At 33.9% G+C, this 18,815-nt stretch overlaps 2 protein-coding genes across 2 annotated transcripts in view; one reads left to right on the forward strand and one right to left on the reverse strand.

The window, feature by feature from the left end:
- LOC105328942 (coiled-coil domain-containing protein 73) overlaps window positions 1-18,815 on the reverse strand; it is a 131,031-nt gene that overhangs the window by 63,453 nt on the left and 48,763 nt on the right. The gene's annotated exons all lie outside the window — the stretch shown is intronic.
- On the forward strand, window positions 1,962-18,715 carry LOC105324583 (myosin-6). Its single transcript, XM_066085958.1, has 3 exons — window positions 1,962-2,031; window positions 9,914-10,073; window positions 15,693-18,715. Exons 2-3 carry the CDS (start codon window positions 9,939-9,941, stop codon window positions 16,503-16,505), a joined length of 948 nt encoding a protein of 315 aa, XP_065942030.1. The 5' UTR covers window positions 1,962-2,031; window positions 9,914-9,938; the 3' UTR covers window positions 16,506-18,715.

Genomic DNA, 18,815 nt, shown 5'->3' on the forward strand with positions numbered 1-18,815 from the left:
TGGCGTAAACGTTATAAATACTTATGGGGCACTCAGTCACTCATGTTTACTAATCGTTCCTGAGTTTTGGCCTTATTATTGTCATAATTTCCCCTGGCCACTAAGAATTTATAATCAGCTAAAACTTGCATAGTTGTACATTTTATAGCAGAGTTTACAACTTCGGTTGTTGCAGTACACACGTACTGGGGAATTTCTACCATGTGGATCTTCCAACTCTGTCTTGCTGGGTTCAACAATTTTCGTTGTGGCGATGTCTCATACATTGGGAAGATTCTTCCATGAGGATTCTTCAATCCAGCAAGTCTCTCTACTTATACTTGGGTGACTGAGCCAGTTTTGTCCAATATTTTATGTTTGCTATGTGATTTTTATGTATGCCTGTTGTATGTGTATGTGTAAATAAAAACAACATCTTTAAAACACTTTCCATAGTTCTGAAACATTTCTGTTGCGGGGATAAAGTAATTATCGCTATTCCTAAGAAAATATCACAGCGGAAAATTATCCTGGTTTGTACGCGAAGTAAATAACAGTCATTTAATTATAATGGAGAAGACAAATATAGAAGATGGGTGGATAAGGCGGGTAAAATGCCCATACGCGGTCGGACAGGCTACTAAAAAATTAAAGTATCAACAAATCTGATGGTTTTTTTTAAAATCATTTAAAACAATATATATTTAACGAATCATTGATTTGTAACCTGTAGGTATGTTCAATACTTGGAATATGTTGACTCAAACAGGCGTATACATATCAAAACCTGCAAATATTGTCATTTTTTAGAACTTCAAGGCATTTTCTTTTATAGAGTGGGTCTGTGTTCAATATTTTTCTCATAGTCTAATTAAGGTCTAATGGAAAACAAACCGATTTCAATCAACAAAAACGTGGAGAGATGACCCACTATACATTAAAATTATCATTTTGTATCCCAACAACTGAACGTATTGAAAAAATGATACAAGTCCGGTAATTCGTGACCTTAGTCACACATAATATTTAAAAAGCCGCCTTTGTTGTGTCTGAAATGGCTCAGTGGTTAGAGTACCTGGCATAAGCTAACCGTATATACCTAGGGTTTTTATGTTACGGGTTCGATACCACCAAAATTTCCGACAATATTTTTTCTTCTTATTTTTTGTTAAATATATTAAAAACTGACTATAGTTAGAAATTTTGCTTTTGCAAAGTTGTATTATAATATATTTGAATAGATTTAATTGGGGAAAAATAAATTCAAAATTGTATTTCACTACTAAACCGAATGGGCATTTGCGCCATCTTATACCCCCATCTTCTTTTTCTTCTTTTTGAATGTTTTTAATTTGAGGAATTGAGCACATTGAGGTACAATTTTCTTCTTCACATCTATACATGTAGGATTTTTTAAATAAAAAACAATAACTATTATATTTTTTTAAAAATACAATAACTAGTAAGTAGTTGATGAAAAAAATGTACCTATTATATGCTCTCATATATTTTGGTTGCTTTACAAAGTTGGGGGGGGGGGGGGGGCAGAACGAAATATAGGGAATTGGAAGTAAACAATTAATTATCAGTGTACCCCTACCAAATGTTTAGTTTTATATCTTGCGTAGGATTTTCTTATTCTGGTAAAAAATAGTATTTAATGAAGGTACAATGTCAAAGATTATATACGTGTATGCAAAAATAAGTGTAAAATTCGAATACAATATTTATTTTTTGTTATTCTACCGAGGGACCATATGGCACAATATCTTTTGAACGCCCATTGTTGCTCAGGTGAGCGATGTGGCCCCATGGGCCTCTTGTAAATTATAAACCTGAAAAGAACCCCTAATTGGATGTGATCCAGTTATTCAATTCATTTATAACCAGGAATTTAAAATAATTAAATAGTATGTATATCTATATATATCCTACAAGTCAGTTCAAATCCCCTTCTCCTAAAAATACTATTCATATAGAGATTTGTTCATACCTGCATGATACAGTTGTTAAATATTGGTGACAACTTTATAGTATCAAGAAGGCAATTGGGTAAGTTTTTGATGCTGATGAATTTAATACAATTTAACATTAAGACAGGTCGGTGGCCGTGGCCATTTTAAGACTTTAATTCTCCTATAAGAAGAAGAGCTCTTTATAAAAATATAGGAAACTAATAATTTTTAAAGCTAAAATTTTGAAAGTTGACCACCCAGCCTCCTCAACTTTCTAATCTTTTTATGGAATAATCAGGGAATCATTCTATTAGTTTTATAAGGTGATCAAATTCATTTGGGTGATCAAATCCAATAAAGGACTTCATCATCATGACAGATTTGATCACTCCCGGCCCCAATTAATCATCTTATTATATTCAAAAAATGATTTCTTATCAAATATCTTAATATACTTTTCAGCAATTGTACCATTAAACATTGAAAGAGTCATTAATGAAATGTATTGGCTAATACATTACAAAATTGATTGGTAGTGCCATCATAGACAAATACATTGGAAATGTAAATATTTCTTTGTACCAAAGGAAAAAAAGAAGAATTATACCAGTTAATTATGTTTTTAGGGCAGTGTTTGGGCTTTTCGAAAAAAAAAAAATCACAAGTTCAACAAGTTTCCTACGAGGATGAGAAAAATGAATACATTTGTTGAATATCTTGTTTTATATATTATATTCTTTAGTACAAATGTACTTAAAAATTTCATGAAAATTCATTAATTTCAAATTTTGTTTTTATGCACATATTTTCAATACATGTATAAACATGTACCACAGTTATCATCTGATATGTCTATTAATATACCTGATGTCATAAAAATGCCATGACTTTTAAAAATACATCTTACATACATGTATTATATGTACATCTAATTGTTTCAATCAAAATTAATAAATCCTTTTATCTGCATGACCCTATTTGATTTTATCGCAGCGCTTTAAATCACAACGACAAATTCAATGTCATGCATTTACATAATGAGATAATGTAACTATATATAATTAGGTATATAAGGGCAGTTACTCCTTATAAACAGCAAAGCATTAGTTCTCTGAGTTTCCACAATACTCATACAACATACACAAAACCTTATGATTTGATTTCTATTGCCATCTTTAGAATTAAAGGTACATTATCTACAAGAATGATGTTAATTTGTACAAAATTAACCAAATTAGTGTGAGCAAGCTCACACTTGATTCCCCCTCCCCTGAAATATAATAACTCAAATATTTCTCCATTAAAAGTAATAAATGATCCTTTTTTCTTTATAATAGCAAACTTGAATTTGCAAAATGCTCAATGCTCAAGGCAGGACATATTTACAGGTCACAAGCAATCTTTTTGTCAAATTATAGCCTCTGATCATTTTCCATAACAAGATATGACCTAGGCAGGAATTATGCATCCTTTTTAACAAAGACCTTGAACCTGCACAACTGACCCTGGGTCAAGTTCATGACACACCCTCAGGTCAAAAGCAATCCTTATGATAAGTAAAACCTTTTAATGTTTCTCCATAAAAAAAAAATATGGACCAGACAGAAATTTTGCAATTTTCCCTCCAGCGATCTTGAACTTGCCCAAATGACCTTCGGTCAAAATCATGACACACCCACAGGTCATAAGTAATCTTTGTGTGAAGTAAAAATTTCAAATGTTTCTCCAATGAAAGTTATAAACTGGACACAAACTTTTGCACTTTTCCTTCCAGTGACCTTGAACTTGCCCAAATGACCTTTGATCAAAATCATGACAAACCCTCGAGTCTAAAGCAATCTCTGTGTGAAGTATGATCTTCCAATGTTTCTCCATAAAAAAGATATGGACCAGAAATAAATTTTGCACTTTTTTTGTGACCTTGAACTTGCCCAAATGACCTTTGGTCAAAATCATAACAAATTCTTCATAATAAATTATCAAAAATCAAAATCCAATAAATATGCACATCTCTGATATATGTACAATTGATCTGCAGAACATCAACTTCCTCTTTTTAAAACTATAGGAGGAGTTATCTATACAACAGGAGTACCCTACATGTATATGCAATATTCTGGGAGAAAATAACTAAGTTCAACAGCTTTTATTTTCTTCATAAATTGTCAAAAATTAAAATCCAAGTTATATGCACATCTCTGGTATATTATGTGAGAAAATGACTAGAAAGCTCAACAGCTGGTATTTAAACAAAAAAAATATTAACTAGAGTTTTGTACAATTCTGTTCAGCCATCTCTGAGAAACGCGATGGACAAGTTCAGAGCGGGAAAGAAGAAGAAAAAGAATAATAATAATAATAAGAACCGTACAAAAACAATAAGTCCCCAAACTTCGTTTGGAAGACTTAAAAATCAAAATCAAAGTAATATGCATATCTCTTTTCTTTGAGAAAATGACCAAGTTTAACAGCTGGTATTTTTTTCAATAATTTTCAAAATTCTAAATCAAAGTAATATGCATATTTCTGATACATGTACAAATGATCTGCACAATATCAACTTCCTATCTTAACAAGAGGCCCATGGGCCACATCGCTCACCTGAGCAACACTAGACATAATAAATCAGCTTTATGAAGTCATATACAAACTATCGGGACAAAGAATGGGCAAAATTGATCCTGTTTTTAAAAATTCTCAAAATTTTCTACATGTTGGGCACCTTTTGTAACTAAATGATTACATACTAGTTATATCAAATATTGACCATTGCCATTGTCAAAATGATCTTAAACAACTGTTCATATAAATATTAACCTATATCAAAATTTGAACCCCTTGTGTGGCCCCACCATAATCCTGGGGATCATGATTTCTACAAACTGGAATCTACACTACCTGAGGATGCTTTCTCTTTATATTCCTATGTAAAAATTTGACCCCCAATTGTGGCCCCATTGTACCCCTGGGGATCATGATTTGAACAAACTTGAATTTGCACTACCTGAGGATGCTTCCACACAAGTTACAGCTTTTCTGGCCAATTGGTTCTTGAGAAGAAGATTTTTAAAGAGTTTTCACTCTATATTGCTATGTAAAAAAAATTTGACCCCCAATTGTGGCCCCACCATACCCCCAGGGATTTTGAACAAACTTGAATCTACACTACTTAGCAGCACAGTTAAGGCTGTCAATAAATTCCGTTCAGTCAAAAAGTAGGGAAATGTGCATTATGACATCACATTATATTACAAACCTCGAAAGTACTTATCAATTTATTTATTAGCAAAACTAATTCATACTAATCTTTTAATTGAAAACAACAAATGCTATTACTTGCAATTTTGATGTCCGTTAATAATCGTACACATTAAAAGATAAGCGAGATGTCGTTCTCGCTGTACTACAAAATATGACGTCATATGCTTCAAAATGACGCATCAAGTTAAGTCATTGAAGGCTATCATGCAATTTTTTAGCGAAGAAAAATAAATGTCATAGATTAACGGAAAATTATAAATGAATATTCTGTTTAACATTATTATTAGTAGAATGCAACCTATATAGTCTTATTTTCATTTTGTTATAAGTATGCGTTGTATAAAGAGGCAACCTCGGTTTTGTATAAAATATCATTTATCTCAAAGCCGAGTACCTAAATAAATCACTTAATTGCAAGGGCATACACTTACCTGATTTTAACAAACTTTGCATGGGAATTTGAAATATGCTATGTAACTTAAAAACTTCTAAGATCCTTGTAAAATCTTACAAATTAATTATTTTTTTTAATAAAATTAACCCTGTGACCTTCAAAATTATTCAACATATGCATTATAAATTATGGTTTCTACTAAAAATAATCTAATCATAAAAAGTTAGCAACGTTTTTCAAAATCTTTGATATAACATCAAGTTATTTTGTAATTCAGTTGTGAATTTTGACATGATTATGCCCTTGCAATATTAAATTTTTTTAATGACCTCAAAACCACAAAACCATCTGCTTGTACCATGCGACTGCCATATCACTTGACCACTATGAACATAAAATATTGTGTGTGTGTGTGTGTGTGTATATATATATATATATATATATATATCATTTGAGTGACTGTTATTGATTTTACAAAGGATATAGTTGAACTTAAGTATACATGATTTCATCACAAAAATCTGCCGATATTTTTATTGGCCGCCTTAGCTGTACTGCGTTGAGGATATTTCCATGCAAAATACAGCTTTTCTGGCCAATTGGTTTTTGAGAAGAAGATTTTTTTAAAGATACCAACAAATTGTTGATAATTCTTAATTATCTCCCTTTGAAAGAGGGCAGGGCCCTTCATTTTAACAAATTTGAATTCTCTTCACCTAAGGATGCTTTGTGCCAAGTTTGGTTGAAATTGGCCAAGTGGTTCTGGAGAAGAAGTCGAAAATATAAAAAAGTTTACAGACGGACAGACAGACGCCGGACAAAAAGTGATCAGAAAAGCTCACTTGAACTTTCAGCTCAGGTGAGCTACAAACTATAGTAGGAGTTATCTGTACAATAGGGTTACACTTTTAGCAACTGTCCACCCACCTGCCATTTTCATAATTTCAATAACCAGATTTTTCCTTTGGAAAACTCTTTGAATAGAAAAATAAAGAAGGCTTGTCAAATGAAAAAAAAAATCAAGCCTACTTCATTATTAAAGCATGCAAACCATTCACAAGGCACACAGCTATTTTTAGAAAAGCATACAGTGCAAGAAGCAAACCGTACTGTTAAAAAAACCAAGTATACTGTTCACAAGTCGAACCCTACTGTTCACAATTCGAACCCTTAACTGTGCAAAAAGCAAACCGTACTGTTCATAAAGGATACCAAACGAACCTTGCAACTGGTGTAGTCACATATTTCAGGGTGTGTGTGTTTGTGTGAATATATATATATATATATACACACACACAAAAATAAAATTAGACAACATTGAGATGGTGACCATCTCAAAGGGCCACACTTACATAGTGGACAATATGATGAAAAGAATTTCAGAGAATTTTGCTTGGCCTAGATCTATAACTTCGAAATTTTTCACCTGGCATAGAACATCTAATTCTAGCTGAAATAATGTAGCCCTCTACGATTTTTTTTATATCTGATGTTTACTGGAGAGGGCTACAATTCCAAAGAATCTCCGTAATGGTGCAAAATTAATTTTTTCATGCGACTGACTTCGGTCTGAAAAGATCGTTTTTATATTTGACTTCCTTCAGATAAAATTATTTTTTAATTCAGTTGAACAAACTAACCATATATAAATCAAAACCAGATAAAACACATCAGCATGTTTACCTGTCGTCTCTTTCAGCAGCCATGACCATTCTCACGGTTTTATTAGATTTAAGCTTGAAGCTTTGATGAGCTTGATAACGTGAATGTCAGTGTAAATAACCGATCTTACCTTGTTCTATCACTAAAACATCATTAAGGGAAATGGTATATTATGGAAAATTCAAATTTACCATGTTAATTATGTTTGAAACAGGGGAATTCCTATACTTCAGTTCCAGATCCACTCCCAAATTCTCATTGGCTGTCCCAAAATAAAACCGATCAAGGTCAGTAAACATGGCGGACAAATTCAACTTGCCTTGTTGACATACACAAAAATAACCGATATATGGACTATACTTGATATTTTTGGATTAATTTATGCCACAACTACAATGTTTGAGTTCAGGTAAGAAATACAAATGTTATTGACATTTATATATGATTTGAGCCAAAATCGTTGTGGGAGTGAATCACTCCAGCACTTGCTCCATTACGAAGATCCTATGGAGTTGTTATAGCCCTCTCCCCCCAAAAATGGGAGATGGCTACATTATTGCAGCACTATATCCTAATTCAATCTCGTTACCACTTACATAAGGCATTTTTGTTGAATCTGAACAGATTTACTAAATGGGAAATAATCTATGGTCTAAAACTGATTAAAAAGAGATCTGCTATGGCTTCACATTGACTTGGTTCAAGGTCACAGCATGCCATTAACCAAAGCTTTGTTTAAAAAAAATATCAGCCAAAAAGGACTTAGTGAAGACTATATTTGTATGACCTCGACACTTACTCTACAACCATCATATAAAGTCACTGCATACACTCTAATCAAAGGAACTATGTGAGTGAAGTATGAGCCAGATTAGAGAAAAGGGAGAGAAGATATGCTCCGGACAAATATTTTTCATATAATTCTGCTATGACCTTCACTTTTGACCTTAAAAATTGGTTAAAGGTCACTACACATTTTCCATATTAGCTCTGTTTATTAGAAGTATGAGCCAAAAAGGGCTAAGTTGAAAGTTTATATGCTCTGAAAAAAAAAGGATATTTGCACGGTCTGATATGACCTTGACCCTTGACCTACAAACTTTATTCAAGGTCACTGCACACCCTATGACTATAGACACTATGTGTGTTAGGTATGAGCTAGATTGGACTAAGGGGAGAGAAGATAAGCTCAGGACAAGGATTTTATTTATAATTCTGCTATGACCTTAACCATAGACCTAGAAACATGGTTCAAGGTCACTGCACATCCTTTACCCAAAGGCACTCTGTGGGTGAAGTATGAGCCAGATTTGGCCAAGGGGAGAGAAGATATGCTCTGGACGAGCCATCTCTGATGGCCAGACAGACAGACAGACAGACTGATCACTATAGGGCACCTGCAGAGCGCAGCGCTAATAATAACAACACTAATTGTAACACATAAGCGCTTTTATTTTTCCTCAGACGTTTTACATTACATTTAAAAACAAGTGACATTAAATTCATGATAAATAAAGATACATATTAATTTTTATACCCGCACTTTCTAAAGATAGTTCAGGTATATTGTTGTTACCCTATTCCATCTGTCCATCCATCTGTCTGTCAGTCTATCACGTTTTACTTTCGCAAACTGCTCTTACATCTTATAAACCAGCAAACTAAACTCTTGGGAGTTTGATTTGGGGTGTCTGATGTTGTTTTGTAAAAAGGTTTCCAAAATTCTTTGGTAGTCCTGGGGGTCAGATAATTGGTAAAAAATCACGTTTTTTCAAAAAAAAACCTTCTTTCTCAAACTCCTCCTCCATTTTCAACAATAGACAAATCATCTCTTGGAATATGTTTTGAGGTGTCCCGTCGACGCGCAATAAGGTTTCGTAAATTTTAATTTTGTCCATGTGTGCATGGGTTGGCATTGCATATTGGACATTTACGAAATAGATACATCGACACACCATATTGTTGACAATTACAATATAGCAAAGCTTTTTTAAGCCTACAATAATGCTATTAAACAAGTGTCCAGATATTTTGTATAGCTGATTTTATTAAAGCTATTCTTGTTCAGGTGAGCAATGTGGCCCATGGGCCTCTTGTTAAAAGAGAACTTGCATTGATGAGGCATTTCAGGGTTTGCCACTAGTAACCAATGTTTTCTAGAAAACTGAAAACACTTTTAGATATGGTCAATTTCTGTCATTTTCTGCTTAACAAATATACATGTACATACATTTTAATTATCAATTTATCATATAAGTTTCAATAGATTTGCATTGCTAATTGCAAAAAAATTACGTTAAAGTATGTTTAAAATATTGCTTAAGACCACATGTTGGTATAAGAGACAATATATTGTAAATGTATTATATTTGGCGTGTACGATATTTGGCGAAAATTAGTTTTTGAACAAGTTGGCGTGGATTTGAAATAGCATATTCCTGAGTGCGACCATTCTTATATATTTATGCATGGCATTTAACGGTGTACTTGATTTAGCGGAAGCCGCTAAAACACTAAATAGATTACACAGCCAAATGAAGTATGTTTACAGTACCATATATTTACCTTCTAAGAAGAGAATGATTAAATGATAAAAAGTTATAAAACATGATCTGGGAAAACTAACCATTGGTAATTTTTGTCATTCCATTGTGTTATTTAGGCAGAATTATTCTCTAAGTCCAATAATGGAACCCAACGAGATAGCAGCCTTGAATTACTGTGCAAAAGAAATTATGAATAAGGTGTTAGTATCTGCAAATATTCTACGGAAACTTTATAAATGGAAGATGCTATCTAAAAAGGAGGAAGGAAGTATCAAGGTATGGGAATTAATATTTATCTGCGATGCAGTATGCATCAAGAGGTTCCTAGCTAGGCTTTATAACTAAACATTTAATTTTCACAAATTTAATTGGACCTGCAGGTATTAAATTATTTACTCTATATTCGTTGTCTGCTTTAAAAAATACAGGTGCCAGGTGGATCAAGCACTGATCTGTAATTTATCTGCATCTTGGATTCATGTATAAGACTCTCAAGTCTGATGGTCATGCCCAAGTTTGATGGTTGTGCTAAAATGCGTCAAAGTCTGAGGGCTTTTTAACAATTAAATTAACAAAAAATGCCAATAAAAGTCTGATAATTACCGTACGCTAATTATATACTGTATAGTGTATTATTATACTTTCATATAAATTACTGAAATCTGATTGGTTTAGACACAGTTGATAATCCGTTCTATTACCCTCAGCATTAGCAACAAACATGGCAAAGGATAAGACAACAAATTGTTACATGCGCATAAATTATGTGCGAAAAGTTCATAGTAGTTTTTCTTTACAATTAAAACATTCAGTATAATAAAATAAATAGTGCCTGTATGGGAGGGAAACTGTTGAAATTGATATCCTGAGAAAACCATAATTGTCAACCGACGCACCCACACAAACAGGCACTATTTATATAATGGTTCATCTCTCAGATTACGTCATGCCAAAGTACATGTACGATGATTGACTACATGTACGTCAAAATCAGATGGTCTGCATTAATTATATAACACTATTTTCATTGAAGTACAATGGCTGGGTACGCCAAAGTCCAATGGTGTTGAAAAATCAACATTTGTCGTGATACCAGTATATCACATTATGTCAGCATCATTGGTTTTTTGCAGTTCAAAAACCAAGCAATATGGAAGCATAGCACACATTTGACTTTGTTCAAATCTTTGAAAATATTAACTAATAAGAAAAGCATCTTATATAAAAATATCTGTTATGCACAAAAATGCTGCAACATTAGCAATGATTTAATCTAGTTTTCCTCCTTTCACCAATTCATTTACGCTAGTAGTTTGCATTATTGCATATCTCACCCCTGAAGTTGAAAGTACTGCTATACATTATGACTAATATAGCAATGCATTGCGTGACAATATCTGATGTAACCATTTATCAAGTTGAATTACAGTTACAATTACAGAAAATACGGATTTTTTAAAATCCCGATCGGGAAATCGGGATGTATTTGCTAAATCGGGAAAATCCCGACTGAATCGGAAAACTTGGCATGTATGGGGGAGGGGGTTCAATATATCGCGGCCATAATATTTTGAACCCCCTCTCTCCTATAGCAATTGACAAGCAGAGGAGGTTTCAATATATTGTGGCTGTAATATATTGAACCCGGTGTCATATAATATTTTGATACCGCGAAATATTGAACAAGGTTCAATATATTATGCTATATTATGAACCCGGGTTCAAAATATCGCTGCGATATATTGAACCCTCCCCCCATAAAATATTGAACCCCAGGTTCATTATATTATGGGCACGATATTCTGAAACCACCTCTATTTTTCATTGCTATTGGAGAGGGGATTCAAAAAATCAAATATTATGGCTGCGTTATAATGAACTTCCTACTATTTCCAATTCCCTCTGGAGAGGGGGGTTCACAATATTATGTATGTATTATATTCTTAACCCCCTCCTATTTTCAATTCCCTTTGGTGAGGGGGTTCAAAATATTATGGCAGCGATATTTTGATTTCCCCTCTATTTTACATTGCTATTGGAGAGGGGGGCTCAAAATATTATGGCCGCAATATTTTGATCCCCCCTCTAATTTTCAGTGCTATTGCTATTAGAGAGGGGGTTCAAGATATTATGGCCGCAATATTTTGAACCCCCCTGTATTTTTCTCTGCTATTGGAGAGGGGGTTCACAATATTATGGCCACAATATAATGAATCCCTCTCCTATATCCAATTCCCTTTGGAGAGGGGGTTCAAGTTCTTATGGCTGCGATATTTTGACCCCCCCCCCCTCCCTTATTTTTCATTGCTATTGGAGAGGGTGTTCACAATATTATGGCTGCGATATTTTGAACCCCCCTCTTATTTTCATTGCTATTGGAGAGGGGGTTCAAAATTTCATCACTGCGATATATTGAACCCCCTACTATTTCCAATTTCCTCTGGAATGGGGGATCAAAATATTATGGCGGCGATATTTTGACCCCCCCCCCCCTTCTATTTCCAATTCCCTTTGGATTGGGGGTTCAAAATATTATGGCCGCGATATTTTCAAACCCCCTCTAATTTTCATTGCTATTGGAGAGGGGGTTCAAAATATTAAGGCTGCGATATATTGAACCCCTCTCCTATTTCCAATTCCATTTGGAGAGGGGTTCAAGTAATCATGGCCGCGATATTTTGAACCCCCCCCCCCTCCATTTTTCATTGCTATTGGAGAGGGGTTCTCATTAGGGCTGCGATATTTTGAAACCCCCCCCCCCTTATTTTCATTGCTATTAGAGAGGGGGTTCAAAATTTTATCGCTGCGATATATTGAACCCCCTACTATTTCCAATTCCCTTTGGAATGGGGGTTCAAAATATTATGGCGGCGATATTTTGAACCCCCCTCCTATTTCCAATTCCCTTTGGAATGGGGGTTCAAAATATTATGGCCGCGATATTTTCAAACCTCCTCTAATTTTCATTGCTATTGGAAAGGGGATTCAAAATATTATGGCCGCAATATTTTCAGCCCCCCTCTATTTTTCATTGTTATTGGAGAGGGGGTTCAAAATATTATGGCCATGATATATTGAACCCCTCTCCTATTTCCAATTCCTTTTAGAGAGGGGGTTTACAATATTATGGCTGTGATAAATTGAACCCCATACCTATTTCCAATTCCCATAGAAGAGGGGGTTCAAAATATTTTGGCCGCGATATTTTCAAACTCCCTCTATTTTTCAGTGCTAATGGAGAGGGGGTTCAAAATATTATATATTATATATATTATAGCGATATATGAATATAGAGGGCCATAGGATATGGCCATAATATTTTGAACCCCCCTGTATTTTTCATTGCTATTTGAGATTTCCACGAGAATTGGAAATAGGAGGGGAGTTTAAAATATCGCAGCCATAATATTGTGAACCCCCTCTCCAAAGGGAATCGGAAAAAGGAGAGGGGTTCAACATATAGCTGCCATAATATTTTGAACCCCCTCTCTAATGGGAATTGGAAATAGGTAGGGGGTTCAATATATCAAAGCCATAATATTTTGAACCCCCTCTCCATTAGCACTGAAAAATAGAGGGGAAGAGGGTCAAAATATCGCGACCATAATATTTTGAACCCCCTCTCCAATGGGAATTGGAAATAAGTAGGGGGTTTAATATATTACAGCCATAATATTTTGAACTCCCTCTCAAATAGCAATGAAAAATAGAGGGGGATCAAAATATTGCAGCCATATCCTATGGGCCTCTATATATTCAATATATCGCTGCCATAATATTTTGAACTCCCTCTCAAATAGCAATGAAAAATATAGGGGGGTTTAAAATATCGCGGCCACAATATTTTGAACCCCCTCTCCTTTGGGAATTGGAAATAGGTAGGGGGTTCAATATATCAAAGCCATAATATTTTGAACCCCCTCTCCAATAGCAATAAAAAATAAGGGGGGGGGGGGGGGGGGGGGGTGTCAAAATATCGCGGTCATAATATTTTGAACCCCCTCTCCAATGGGAATTAGTAATAGGTAGGGGATTCAATATATCGCGGCCATAATATTTTGAACCCCCTATCCAATAACAATGAAATGTAGAGAGGGGTTCAAAATATCGCGGCCATAAAATATTGAACCTCGGGCTCAATATTTTAGGGGGGGTTCAATATATCGCAGTGATATTTTGAACCTGGGTTCAATATATCGCGGGGTTCAAAATTGAAGGGGGGGTGGGGGGGGGGGGGGGGTGGGGGGGGGGGGGGGGTGGTGTGTGTTTCAATGTATTGGCGCGATATTTTGAACCTGGGTATAATATATTGCAGGGGTTCAAAATATTATATGACACCGGGTTTACTTGGGAATAGTCAGGGTTTGCTTTTTAAAATTTGGGTCCTCTCAGGATTTACTTTGGGTCCACTCAGGGTTTACTTTGGGAACTACTCGGAGTTTGCTTTTGAGGTCCACTTTAAAAACATTAAAAGTGAGGCAGACCCATCTTTTATTCTTTTCATCTTACAGTCTGTAATTTCCACTCCTTGTACATTCCAAATACACATGTAGCGTTTTCTTTCCGGGGTTTACTTCTTATCAAGGTTTACTCTGGGTTAACTTTGGGTCTGCTCTAGACTAGTAAACCCTGTGTAAACCCTGTGTAAACCCCAAAAGTAGACCCAAGGTTTAGTTAGGGTCTACTTTGTTTGGTTGGGTCTGATCGGTACTGTACATTTAAATGTGTGCATAACATACACAAAACTTGCAATTTATGGTGTAAACTTCAATTATGGAACAACCATTAATCAAACTTATTTCATAATTCATTCAGTCCTTAGCAACATTAATTTTATACCCTAAATAATGATCAGACAATTTACTACTTATATCAATTCTTTACTTGCCAGAAAAAATCCAAGTGCAGATCATAAACAAACTATTCTTCTTTATTCTATGGGGCTGCCGATGATGTTTCAAAGATTTTCAGAATTGTAGCTTTATTGTAAGTAATTAGGTGACAACATGTTGTAAAAATGTCTTACGAATTTCATGCACCATGACAATTACCCAATTCATAGAATCATCCAGCTTTGGTGCAATTTTTTGTGTTGACCATTGGACTTTGGCACATCACACCATCAAACTTTGACGACTGCCCCAAACAATGGGAGTTTAGGCCACATTAACTTAATCTTTAGATTCTCATCCCGATGTATTTTATTTATGACTGCTTAATATGTGGATCATCGTTTGATTCCAGACATCATCATGTTTGCTATCATAAGGAGACAAATGCCTTCATGCATTTATAGTTTATATTAGTTGAAATAAAATGGAATTAAAAGATTACATATTCAATTTGGTTTCTGTACTCATATATTAGCATAAACAATTTAGAAGAATAGAGCAGTTTGTTTATAGAACATAAACGGTGAAAAAGATGTTTTATGAAAATAAAAAATAAAATCCACCCATACTTTTTGCAAATCAAAATGAGAATCTAAATATCATTTTTATGTGACCTTACTTTTTAATGTTTTTAATTCCCATATTTATTAAAACTGTTCCTAGGAATTTAATTTTTTTTTCAAATATATGGAACGGTGGAATTTAAAGTTGTTCACCATCTTGCTTGGTCAGGAGATTAAAATAACCTCTTCAATTAAATTAAGCTTATTACAATATTAACATTGGCTTAAATTAGAAAATGATAATCTGAAACCAAGCAATGGCTGCATAAAAAATGAATCTACATAAAGCCAAGTCCACTTAAATTAGACTCTGCCTTGGAGTCCTTAAAATCACATTATTATATATAAACAAAACTTTCAACTTTCTATGCTTTTATAGTTAAATTCAACAAAGCATACATGGGAATTTGTGTATTTTGGTTTTTTTTATGATTTTATAGCAAATCCGTGATGGATGCAAACAAAATTCAAAGCTGCTGGAAATAATGAAGAATAAACCTGGGGGGTTTCAGGCATTAACTGAAGCTCTTATTTTGGAGAAAAGAGCAAATGAACACTATGTCAATAAGATGAGGATTCAATTAAGAAAATTGAACTGTAAACAACGAGTTGTCCCAGAAGACACTAAACAAGACACTCATATCAGTGAGTTAGAGCAGAAAGTTAAAGTATATGACCATTTGTCTGCCAAGATGGGAAGTTTAGTGCTTGGTTCGAGTGCCACACTGGATAATGAGGAGGATAAAAATATGAATGCAATGGTGAACGAACTTGCAAAAACAAGACAACTTCTAAAAATGAGGGAAAAACCTTTAACAGAAACACTTCATGCTTTTAGAATGAACTCTGAGCAGAAGGTGAAAACCGATCTTGCTCAAAGGTATGGGAAAAAAAATGACAGCATGCAAAAGGTCATTCTTCAACAGAAAGAAGAAATAAAAGAGCTCAAGGCAATAATTGATGAGATTCAAAATCATCAAGAGGAAATCATTCGTAGCAAAGTGGATGTACAGGTCAGGGAAAGACTGGTGCGTCTCAAACTGAATGATACCACAACTGAGGAACCTTACCCTGATCAAATGGAGTCTGAGAATGATCCTCTAAAGAAAAGTTGTCCAGTGACCCACCGAACAGACCTGAGTTATACCTCCACACAACCACTCCCCAATGGCCAACCCATAAATATACAGATAGAAAATGTTAACATACTGCAATTCAACAACGATGGTAACAACATTACTTCATCAAAGTAAAAAAGATATAGAATATATAGCAGTACCGTTTATTGACTATGTACATTATAGTCAACCTATGAAAATAAAAAATAAGATCTATAATTATAAGTACTGTAAGTGTATTGTGAAATGGTCTTAATAAACATACGCTTGCTCATTAAACATCGGTGAGATGCATATATACAGTATGATTGAGTGGAAACGAAACATTTGACTGCAAGCTGGCATTATTAAGAGACACACTAGAAGGACTGTACAGGAGTAAGATGAAGTTTTTGTTAGAATGCAAAATCCTTTTTACTTCAAATTTGTTACTTTTGTATTGCAAGTAAAATCAATGATGGCATGCATCTGCCTGATAATACCACTTGCATCATGATATAAGAGTTATATTATAACTGACATACTGGATTATGAGTATTAAAGATGTCTACATTCTACTAATCATCACTAAATATAATCAGTCTGCATGCTAATTAATGGTCAATACATTATGATTAATGACTTTTGTTTTTGTTTTCCCAAATATACTAATTAAATGTAAACTGAGTTTTTCTTCTGTTGGACAAATTACTAATTACTAAAATTTTGAATTTAGTATTCATGACCATTGTCATTTGGGCTTCACGATGATCATTCGGGCTTCACAAGATTTGATCACGTAACAACCAAGTTCATATCCCGGTGAACTTTTTAACATTGCTATTTATTACTTATATTTACGTTTGAGATTGACAAAGCATTCAGAATCATTAAAATAACTGTGTTTTTACTTTTACAATATTGCAACCGTCAAGCAATAAGCGCATGCGGTTATCATTGTGACGTCACGAAAACGTTCACACAGAATTGAATGTTTTCCCTATTCTCTAGGTTCATATAAGGAAGCATATTTGCAAAAGTAAATATTTGCCATTATGGAGTCACTGCATGACTTTAACATACTCATTTGACCTCTAATTCCTTTGTCATTCAGTCTTGCATTCTGACACTTGAAAGATATGTTTTATGTTTTTCTCATCTTTACATCTAAAATTTTTTTTCTTTATCAGTTTTCGATGAAATTCTACATGCAAATATGTTCAAATAAATATTGCTGAGTAAGTAATTTAAAAATTATGCTTGCATATTTCATAACCTAACATAATAAAAGAAAGATCTATATACTTATTAGTCCCCTACCGGTTTTCACCGGAGGGGACTATAGCTTTCCTCTGCATCCGTCAGTCCGTCTGTCTGTCTGTCCCACTTCAGTTTTCCACACTTTTTTTCTTTATATATGCGTTTGAGGAATAATATGAAATTTGCTGAACAGCTTCAAAATATCAAACTACAGATCAAGTTTACACTTTTGTAGCGTCTGGTTGACATATTTTTGAGGAAATTAATTTATTATATACCAATTTTTTAATGTTCAGGTTCGATATTCCGCATAACAGTGCATTGTTTTCACAATGTTTTCACAACCCGGTAGGGGACGTGTATTGCTTATGCAATACTCTCAGAATGCTTGTTTATTACAGTGACTATAATATGCATATGCTCTATACTAGAATTTTGAATAATCACCAGATAATATTGCTCACAGGTGTAATTTTATGCTAGCACAATGTAAGTATTTCTTTATATTACTAGTTACTTTTTTCATCTATAAAATATATAAATTACTACTGGTATCTGTATTTTATATAAGTTAAAAAAAATACCAAATAAAACAATGTTACTCCGAGTCTCAGTAACTGCATAATAATTAACACAGGTTTTTTAATAAAACGGTATTTAATTTGGTTAAACATCTATTCCATTCACATCCAAAAAATTCTATGAATCATATTGAATTGGAATATTTAAAGCTGCTTAGTCTAATAATAATAATCACCAATATACACTCTGATTTTGGTTTTTTTTCATATTTTATTGTATTTTTCCCTTTTAAGTTCAGCTTAGGCCATTACAAGTTTTTTCTATGTTTAGCGTCCGCGGACGGATTAATTGGTTTTGAGATGTAAAAATTAAAAAAAAACCACACACAATTGTTGTTCATAAAATTAGATCGCTTTTTCATATGTCGGACTCAGGATCGCATTTTTAAATCCGGATCAGAAATCAAATATAACAACATTCAAAATGGAAATCATATATAGGTATTTGTTATTTTTGTTACAAAATGAAGAAAATACTTCAAAATATACCGGTATAACAAATTTTACTTTGTTGAACTTTTAAAGTTGTGTTTTTTTTCCTAAGGTTTGTGGTTTTTTTTCCTGATAGAAAGATAGGTTTTTGAGTTTTGGGTAGACGCTAAACAAAGAAAAAACTTGCAATGGC

This window comes from Magallana gigas, chromosome 5 (genome assembly GCF_963853765.1).
Source record: "Magallana gigas chromosome 5, xbMagGiga1.1, whole genome shotgun sequence".
In the NCBI taxonomy this organism is placed as follows: Eukaryota; Metazoa; Mollusca; class Bivalvia; order Ostreida; family Ostreidae; genus Magallana; species Magallana gigas.